Genomic DNA, 10,712 nt, shown 5'->3' with positions numbered 1-10,712 from the left:
TTTTTATAGCCATTTTACAGGTCTCTAATGCACGTGCTCCAACGCCAACTTCTAGAGAGGAATTTCAGTAGTGGCAGAATTTGGAAAGAGCGCAAATTCGGTTCTAGCACATTCACCTCTTTGCGTCTTTGTCTCAAGAATCAGGTGTTAAACTCTCGTTTCAAGAAAAGAAATATATATTTTTTTATTTTATATTTCAAGTAGGCGGCACGGTGAATGACTGGTTAGCACATCTGTCTCACAGTTCTGAGGACCGGGGATCAAATCCCGGGCTCGCCTGTGTGGCGTTTGCATGTTCTCCCCCGTGCCCGTGTGGGTTTTCTCCGGGTACTCCAGTTTCCTCCCACATCCCAAAAACATGCGTGGTATGTTGATTGAAGAGTCTAAATTGCCCGTAGGTGTGAATGTGAGTGCAAATGGTTGTTTGTTTCTGTGTGCCCTGCGATTGGCTGGCAACCAGTTCAGGGTGTACCCCGCCTCTCGCCCGAAGATAGCTGGGATATGCTCCAGCACGCCCGCTACCCTAGTGAGGATAAGCGGTACGGAAAATGGATGGATGGATATTTTAAGCAAGACAATAGATTTTACACCCATTCTGCATTTACTAGAAATATTACATTTTAATTTTATTATAAGCAATTAATTTCAATTTATTGCATTTATTTCATTTTTAATTTATTATAATGGATTTTATGCACACATCGCATTAACTAAAAAATATGACATTTTACTTTGTTCCACTCTAATTTTGGGAAAATTGACTGAGGTAGGCCTACCTGAGTTTTATTTAAGTGGTTGCCATGGTAACACTATATGACTCTTGGTGAGAAGAAGTGATGTTACCTGTCCATTGTAGATATTTCCTAATGACATGGTTCCATTTGAGCGGACGACCTCGTGCGTTTGGCCGTGAGTTATATGAAGGATCTGATGGGAAAAGACAAACAGAACACAGCTTTATTATTATTTTTTTTTTATGACAGCATATTTCTGAGCCCCCAAAATGGGGGAACTCTGCCTAAATTAGACATACATGGCAATAGAAAAGCATGTAAAAAGACAAGATCCAAAGCATACCACATCGCGTGTTGGGGGAAGTAGTATGGTTGTTAGTGTCCAAATACCTTCAAGTCGTAAAAACTGACGTACTCTCTAAGTGGGACGAGAAAACAACTATGGGAAAGGAGAGGAACAGTTTGTGATCCAAAGCATACATCATCACGTGTCAAACATGGTAGAGACAGTTATGAGCATGGGTGTTATGTGCCCAGATACTTTCGATCCCCTCTCTACCCCCGCTTACTCCTGTACCACTGCATTGTTTTCAGTTCTGCAGTCTTTGTGTGTGCTTTTGGGAAATACCTGGTCACGATCAATCCACCAGAGAGAGAGAGAGAGAGAGAGAGAGAGAGAGAGAGAGAGAGCGAGAGAGAGAGAGAGCGAGAGAGTTATTTTCCCATGGTCGCTTACCACCTCCTGCTGGCCAAAGGAGAGAACTTCGAGGCGGACCTTGAACAAACCAAGTATGATGGTCCTTCTGAGCTGCTTACCAAGACAAACTGCTAAATAACGGACGTGTGTAATTCTCACTGGCCACTTCGTTAGAAACATAATCCAATGAGATCCATTGCGAGGCTCGAGATTGTTATCTTTCAATTTTAGCGAGTTAATGGAACAATTTGTTTATCATTGTGGTTGTAGCTTGCATTGCATCAACCTGAGCTTTTTTTTTTTTTTTTTTTTTTTTTGCTTATGTCAGTATCAAAAGTAATTGCTGTATGCTTCGAATAAGAACCACCTGATGTTTTTTTTTTCCAAGCTATAACCCAACAATCATGACATGTTTATTTTTTCCAGTGGCAAGGCAGCAATTGCAGAATTTGAGTAAAATGTGCGATATTTTGCTGCATGCTTTGAATAAGGGAAGACAATATCGCCATCTGGTGTATTTCAAGATATAATCCATCAATCATGATAAAAACTTATTTTGAGTGGAACGACACCTTTGCAGAAAGAAAGTAAAAAGGTATGACCTTAAGGTTGTGGAGGAGCACCTAATGATGCAGACAGTGATTTTATTTTCATTTAGAAAACATTATTAATACCTCTGTGCAGAGTTTTCTGTGCATGCAAGACAAAGAAAGAATGAAGCTTTAAACGTTCAACAGGGCTAAAAATAGAACTGGTTGTTGCGCTGGCAGGAGAGAAAACCCTGGTCTGGATCGCCCCCTACAGGGGAGAGACTGTCACAACAATTTTTTTTTTTTTACAATATATTTTGCTCCTTTGGTCTTAGACGCAATCCAAAGACAGACAAAAAAACACATGCACATGGTTGTAGAAATTTTTTTTCCACGCGCCAATGTATCAGCAGCCACTCACAATTAATTCTTAACACAATTGAGGTTATTTTCAGAATTGGAATGGTTATGTCATTAAGAACGTACAATTGCTGCACAACTCCGCTTCTAATGCATCATCATTCATCATGCACAGGGATTGACTGGAACTAAATATTATTGTAATCTGATCGCTCACAGCACGGTATCGACACGTCAGCATTTGATATCAATACTGACAAAAAACGTCAATCTACGGTAGCCTATACAGACTCGTTTCTGGTTATTTCAATAACTTACTGTATTTCAGTTACATAGATAAAACAATGCATCGTAGAATTGTAGTTTCTTAAATTGGCAAATTCACAAACACTGACAAAGCTGTACAGTCTTGTTGAAAATCAATGAAAACATTTTTGATGCGATATATTTAATGTCCACCAGATGGCGATGCATCTCCCCCAACCCCCAGCTGAAATACTAGTGAGAGCGTTGCTGAAATAACATAGTTTAATTTGAATGCCATTAAAAATAAACTTCATTGCTCGCCTGATCTTTCATGTTTTCGTTATAGAATGGTTCTGCCTGGATAATCAAACCAATGAGTACAACTGTGAAATGTTCTCGCATTTACTAAATCAAACTACAGCTGCATTTCAAAATAAGAGAAAGCAAATAAGTGAAAATTATACGTTCAAATCATGTGCTTAATTAACTTCATAAAATTGAAGAAAAAAGTTTGTTTTTCCCCTTTTCTGTTAAGCATCTTGACAAGTCAAACAAATTTGCATATTTTAATTTAAATCTTAATTGAACAGTTTTAGGGGTGATATTTGTTCAAAACCTATTGTTTTGTCTCAGTGACGTTTCACGTATATGCACTTCTAATACGTGCTCCCAGTGGGAAGGACTGACCGTTCCATTTGAATTTTTTTTTTTTTGGGGGGGGGGCATTATTTGAAAATGTTCTCTTCCTTTATCGGTCATTTTCTGAACTTTTCCCATCTTTAAGCAGGTGCCAGGCTCAGTCTCTCTCTCTCTCTCCATCCTTCTGTCTGTGCAGAATTATTTTATTAACACATTTTAACAGTGACCTGATTCTACAAAGGAGATGGGAAGTTAACAGTGGCCGAGACAAGTTTACCATCGCAACAACAGTCGGCGGCAGGTCATTACCCTAAGGTGGCAAAAAGAAAAACCAGAAGAAAAAGCAAGTTATTGGTGTGTGTGTTTGTGTAAGTGTATTATGCTCCATGAAGACATGACAGCCATTGTTCATACTTCCATTCAAGTTTATGATAAAAATCTGACAACATCATCGATTCATACAAAGTTGTAATAGTCTGCCAATTCAAACTGAAGCTCTACCAATAACAATTTATATATAAAAAAAAAACAAAAAAAACCAAGATTAAATACAAAGGTTAAAACAAATGCATTCCAACATTATGCTGCAAACTAAAAAGAGGACCTTTTTTTTAATACTTTTTTCTTTTGAAAAACACCCAACAGGACCAAAACTATTTGTGTGTCACAACTCGGCAGTATTTTTGTTCCACACGGATACACGTCATTGAAAAAACAACAAGGGAGAGGAGCTACGGGCCTTGGCTTCTTGACGGGTTCAAATTGGTCTGAATAGAAAAGTCCATTCGGAAGAAGAGATCACCTGTGTGTGTGTGTGTGTGTGTGTGTGTGTGTTTGGGGAGGGGCGTATGAAAAATATGGAGACCAATTGGAGACAAAAAATAAAACAAGGAAGTGGGACAGTAGTGGTGGTACATAGTCCGTTTTGGATGCGGGTAAAGATCCCGACATGATGCAGTTCAGTGAGTGACAAGCGACCCCCACCAACCGCTCCCAACACCCCTCATGACCCGCCTCAGTAGATCCGCCCTCGGCTTCTGTTGCCTCTGGTGCCGAAGCCCCGTCCCCGTCCGCCCCTGAAGCCGCCGCGCTGCTCTGGAGGTGACATTGGTGGTGGAGACCACAACGTTAACAATGGCCCATACAATTCCCACAAAATCAATCCAATTTAAAAGGTTTGAATCATTTAGAGTGTGACTGTACATACGAACTGATATCAAAACATGCTTTACACAGTTTTAGCTTTATTTATTACAAGCGTTTTTTTATATATGATTTGCCCCATTTAACAAATAAGCTACATATTTCAGATCTATTTGATATCAGACAAAGTCCTGGAAACACATGGTTTTATCCTTCACCATTTTTATTGTGAAATGATGAACAAGGGACGATCTTTTTTTATTGAAAAAAAGCAACCCAAGGATGATTTTGTTATTACTTTTGTAATTCTTTATAACTGATGAGACCCAAGAATTAAAACAAATTGGGGGAAACAGAAGCCATGGATTTTTTGTGTGTGTGCGTTTTGTTTATTTCTAATTTAAAAAAAAAAACAAATCAAGTTTAAAAGAAAAAAATATATCTATCAGAGTATTTCCTTTTTTTAATATATCAGGAAATCCCATGGGTGCTTTTAATTTTAATTCAATAAAATTCAAAAAATATTAATTTACCCTTTACCTAATTTAGATTTTTAAAGTTTTTTGCATCCATTTAAAGCTTCCATGGGAAATAAAAACAATCAATTTGCAAATAACATTCTTTTCAGTTATTTACTAACTGTAACAATATTAAAGGATAAAGTAACTACAGTGTAACCTCAATAAAACAGAACCCGATATGACATATCTGATAAAACGGACCGTCGGGACTAAACAATGTGTCCAAAAACACATTCCATTTGTCACTTAAAATGGCGTTAAATTCTGTTCCAGACTTGCCCGCTGTTGTTTACCGGGACTGTGGCGCAATGCAGGCAGAGACTGGGACGGACGTATATCCGGGTCACAGAAATACAATATTACTAGATCCAGTTCCAAAAGACGTGCATCCCGTGCCACGTTGAATGTGGGCAGTGACAGCCCTGTGATGATGGTTCGATCATCTATTGTGCATAGAGCAAGAGAGAGCGGCATGGCTCTGAGGAATACAAAACAAGTCTATGGAGTCTGGAACATGCTATTTTTGGTACAGTAACAGTTTTATTTGTCAAGCCATTCCCCTTTGGCAACATATTTGGAACTAGGTAGCACGCCAATTCCTCGCACCTCATGAAAGCAACTCACCTATGGTGAGTACTGTACGTCAACAGTGTCACCATGACCAAGCACACCGGCTTGGTAAGTTTGGATAAAATGTGAAACTTTTCAGACATTTTCAATCTTTTTAAAAAAAATATGTATTTGCAATTACAGCACTGGATGTTTTAGGCCACAAAAAAAAAAAATTGGCATTTTGTTGTACTTTGGGTGCATATGGCCTCAAAAAAAAGCTTCAATGTAGTTGACAACCGGCTATATCGGATGACACCCCCACCCACCTATCTGTCCGTTCTATTGAGGTTCCACTGTATATTAAACGCCATGTTGTGTAGCTGGGGCGGGCCTTGGACCAATTAAGTGAAGTTTTTGTGTGCCATAATTTACCACACTACTATGAAAATATTATTTGTTGTTAATTATATACTAATCTAGAGCCAACCTGATTGCTCATCAGGACCCAAATTTAGTAAAATCATGTACAGGAGGGGCGTAACGATTCATTTATTACATCAATGTCCATCCATCCATTCATTTTCACCCGCTTAGCCGGGGGTCAGGTCGCAGTGACAGTGGCTTAAGCAGAGAAGCCTGGACTTCCCTCTCTCCAGCCACTTTGTTCAGCTCTACCGGGGAGGATCCCAAGGCGTTCCCAGGCCAGCCAGGAGACGTAATCTGTCTAGCATGTCCTGGGTCATCCCCGGGGCCTCCTCCCGGTGGGACGTGCCCGGAACACCTGACCAAGGAGGTGTCCAGGGGGCATCCTAACCAGATGCCCGGGTCACCTCATCTAGCTCCTCTTAATGCAGAGGAGCAGTGGCTTGACTCCAAGCCCAACCTGGATGACCGAGCTTCTCACCCTATCTCTAAGGGAGAGACTGGACATCCTGTGGAAGAATCTAATTTCGGCCGCCTGTATCCGTGATCTTGTTCTTTCATTACAACCCACAGCTCCTGACCGTAGGTGAGAATAGGAACGTAGATTGACCCACAAATAGAGAGTTTTGCCTTAAACCGCACTACACCGATGTATCGATTTATATTCCCCGATCCAAAGACATCGGTCTGCGCTCAGCAAGTTGGCCTTCGGGAGGAAATATATTGATTTAAAAGGTAACCAATTGATCAATAGTATTGATACTAAGAAATAATGTATTTGATTTTCACATGGCAGACGATATGGATGCGTGCGTGTGTGACACGCCTTGGTGCACGTTGAAGCCTTTCAAGTGAGCTTAGCTTTGCTTGCTAGCCGCTAACATAAAGATCAACAGAGTTTGTGATCAACACATCGCTAAGCAGAGGTCAAGTTTGAGTATAAAGTGTTGTGAATAATGTGTGAAAATGTGTCAAGTAGAAGTGCTGAGAGCATTGCTGAATGTGCGACTAAGTGCGGTCGTCAAAGAAATACTTGCTTTTGAAAGAACGTTAGCAGAGTACGAGGGGGAACTTTGTCGGACAAAAGAGGAGAATGAGCAAAAGTCAACTACTGGACCCTGCTTTCAAGCCTCACGTTTGTTTACTACCTGTATTATTAACAGTATTCCAAAAAGCTTTTCGTCATGGAAAACTCACAGTGTTTTGTTTCCAGCAATTAGTATTTGACTGTTTAGAAATGGGATTCTCAAACTTTTTGGGTCCCGCCAAAATGGAGACATTTTTCCAAGGACGCCCTCTTACTTCTAACACTAATTTAACATCTCTTTTGGAAGAAAAAAAATGTCAGAACCAGTGAAATCATAGCTGAAATAATAAACAAATAATTTACTGTTTCCTCATTTATTTCATTGCCAAGCAATAGAAGTAGATCAGGAAAATCTTCATATTCAATGACCATAATTAATTTTACCGTATTCCCTTACAAGAAACAACAGGAATCTAAGAAATTTCACCTGCACTGTACAGTATCCAGGTATTTATTTCACACTCACACTTTGAATTTTTGGCTAAAAAGTTACTGAAGAGTTCAAGCCATTGAATGTTTTTTCATTGTATAGTTCTAAATGAACAAATATCGCCCTTGAATTGAAACGGCAAACAAGAATCATGATGCGAATCATTAAAACGAATCGTTACACCCTTAATGTACAGCTATAACATCGACATATACCATACAAAAACTAATAAAGAGCACTTCAATACATTATTAGTAATAGGTTGATGTGTGCCATGATTGGACTGTGCTTGTGTTCTCACCGTAGTTAAAGTTCCCGAGAGATGCACTGTATTTGCCACTGGGTGGGTTGTAGATCTGGCGCGCGTCACGTCGAGGCTGCGGGGCCACCTGCTTCTTCAGGCTGGCGCCCGAGTTAGCATCCTCGGCAGACGGACGCTTAAGACTGCGGGGTAAATAGAGAGTGATGATCAGCTATGTAAGGATATTTTGCCAGCAGCTGTGTCTCGAAGTGTCAAACGTACACCACGGCTGCCGCCTCGGCCTTCTGGACGGGCTTCCAGGACAGAGTGACAGCGCTCTTGAATGACGGAGGGTTATGGAATAGATCCTGCGACACAAAATTATATGAAGAAATAAATTTACTTCAAATCATTATTAAATTGTATAAAAACTTGTTTTAGCATTATACGCCCTTAGGCACGGCCATTCATTCATGGTTCGCTAATTACCAATTCACCCATTGGCGTTTTTCTCTGTTGAACCTCAACTTTTTCCAAGAAAACTCACTCACTCAGTTTTTGCGTGCTTTCTGTAACACCCTGAGATGCTACAACATGGCACAAGAGCCCTAGCTAACGGGAAGGTAGTACTTGCTGTCACGGAGGAGCTAAGTTTAGCCTGGTTTGTTTTATGTGTATATATAGTGGGTACAGAACGTATTCAGACCCCCTTAACATTTTCAGTTATATTGCAGCCATTTGCTAAAATCATTTAAGTTCATTTTTTTCCTCATTAATGTACACATAGCACCCAATATTGACAGAAAAAAACAATTGTTGAAATTTTTGCAGATTTATTCAAAAAGAAAAACTGAAATATCACACAGCTATAAGTATTCAGACCCTTTGCTCAGTATTTAGTAAGAAGAAAAAGAATCACCTTTTATTGTGATGAACATGCATGCATGCACACGAAATTTGTTCTCTGCATTTAACCCATCACAGTGAACACATACACATGTTAGTGGAACACACTGGAGCAGGGGGCATCTGAAGCGCCCGGGGAGCATTTCGGGGTATCGGTGTCTTGCTCAAGAACACCACAGCCGTGAGTCCGGGGGATGTTGGCGGATGGTCCAGTCGGGTAACCAAGGTCCCCCACGGTGGCAGGCGATGATCTTAACCCTTGGGCCACGGCTGCCCCAGTAGAAGCACCATTTTGAGCTAATACAGCCATGAATCTTTTTGGGAATGATGCTTTTCACACCTGGATTTGGGGATCATCTGCCATTCCTCCTTGGAGATCCTCTCCAGTTTTGTCAGGTTGGATGGTGAACGTTGGTGGACAGCCATTTTAAGGTCTCTCCAGAGATGCTCAATTGGGTTTAAGTCTGGGGTCTGGCTGGGCCATTCAAGAACAGTCACGGAGTTGTTCTGAAGCCACTCCTTTGTTATTTTAGCTGTGTGCTTAGGGTCATTGTCTTATTGGAAGGTGAACTTTCGGCCCAGTCTGAGGTCCTGAGCATTCTGGATGTTTTCGTCCAGGATATCCCTGTACTTGGTCGCATTCATCTTTCCTTTGATTGCAAACAGTCATCCTTTCGCTGCAGCTGAAAAACAACCCCACAGCATGATGCTGCCACCAACATGCTTCACTGTTGGGACTGTATTGGACAGGTGATGAGCACTGCCTGGTTTTCTCCACACATACCGCTTAGAATTAAGGCCAAAAAGTTCTCTTTGTCTCATCAGACCAGATAATCTTATTTCTCACCATCTTGGAGCCCTTCAGGTGTTTTTTAGCAAACTCCATGCGTCTTGCACTGAGGAGAGGCTTCCGTCGGGCCACTTTCCCATAAAGCCCCGACTGGTGGAGGCCTGTAGTGATTGACGACTTTCTAGAACTTTCTCCCATCTGCATCTCTGGAGCTCAGCCACAATGATCATTGGATTTTTCTTTACCTCTCTTCATCCCCGATTGCTCAGTTTGGCCGGACAGCCAACTCCAGGAAGGGTTTTGGTCGTCCCAAACGTCATGGAGGCTACTGTGCTCTTAGAAACCCTAAGTGCAGCAGAATTTTTTTTGTAGCCTTGGCCAGATCTGTGCCTTGCCAGAATTCTGTCTCTGAGCTCTTCAGGCAGTTCCTTTGACCTCATGATTCTCATTTGCTCTGACATGCACTGTGAGCTGTAAGGTCTTAAATAGACAGGTGTGTGGCTTTCCTAATCAAGTCCAATCCGTATAATCAAACACAGCTGGACTCCAATGAAGGTCAAGAACCATCTCAAGGATGATCAGAAGAAATGGACACCACCAGAGTTAAATACATGTGTTACAGCAAAGCGTCTGAATACTTATGGCTGTGTGATATTTCAGTTTTTCTTTTTTAATAAATCTGCAAAAAATGCAACAATTCCGTTTCTTTTTCTGTCAATATGGGGTGCTATGTGTAAATTCGTGAGGAAATTTTTTTTACAAATGATTTTAGCAAATGGTTGAAATATAACAGAGAAAAATATAAGGGGGTCTGAATACTTTGCGTACCCACTGTATACACACACATTTCCCATACCCCTTATCCTTTTATATGCACATACATACATATATACACACATATTTATATGTGTTTGATGATGGGAAACATTTAAGTGTGACAAACATGAAAAAAATTAAGAAAGGAAGGGGCAAAACACTTTCACACCACTGTGTATGTTTTTGAGTGGCAATTAAAAAGCTCAAGGGTTCAGTAAACTAATTGTTAAGGGTAATGTTGTAAGATGAGTATGAAATGATTGTTTAGGGATCACAGTTTGTGCTATAGTTACTGTTTAAATTATGAATACCGGCAAGTTTTTTGTGGGGGTGGTTGTGTCAATCCCTCACATTTTCGCTTTCCACTATTAGCAACACCCTTCAAATGACTCAACAGTGAACTTGTGACCTAAGATAAATTCACTTACTATCCATATGCATTTCATATTTTAAATGTTAGAAATTTAGTTTGTATATTATTCAGTGATTCTTTCAAATACCACTCGAGGGTGCCCGCGTACCACTAGAGGTATTCGTACCACACTTTGAGAATCGTGGTTTTAGACTAGTGATTTCCAACCTTTATGGAGCCAAGGC

General features: G+C 40.5%; 1 protein-coding gene across 2 annotated transcripts in view; it reads right to left on the bottom strand.

The window, feature by feature from the left end:
• Positions 1–3,618: 3,618 nt before the first annotated feature.
• The window catches only part of api5 (apoptosis inhibitor 5), a 22,957-nt gene continuing 15,863 nt past the window's right edge, over positions 3,619–10,712 (bottom strand). Inside the window, exons 13-15 of one of the 2 annotated variants that reach the window (XM_061774117.1) lie at positions 7,886–7,971; positions 7,664–7,806; positions 3,619–4,301 (exon numbers count right to left, since the gene is read on the bottom strand). In XM_061774117.1, coding sequence (XP_061630101.1) covers positions 4,222–4,301; positions 7,664–7,806; positions 7,886–7,971 — 309 coding nt within the window. In that variant the 3' untranslated portion in view covers positions 3,619–4,221. The remainder of the gene's footprint in view (positions 4,302–7,663; positions 7,807–7,885; positions 7,972–10,712) is intronic. The other variant, XM_061774118.1, reaches the window with a different exon arrangement.

The sequence above is a fragment of the Phyllopteryx taeniolatus genome, chromosome 5 (genome assembly GCF_024500385.1).
Source record: "Phyllopteryx taeniolatus isolate TA_2022b chromosome 5, UOR_Ptae_1.2, whole genome shotgun sequence".
Taxonomy (NCBI): domain Eukaryota; kingdom Metazoa; phylum Chordata; class Actinopteri; order Syngnathiformes; family Syngnathidae; genus Phyllopteryx; species Phyllopteryx taeniolatus.
The sequence above is the reverse complement of the archived record's forward strand: the minus strand, read 5'-3'. Positions and strand labels throughout refer to the sequence as shown.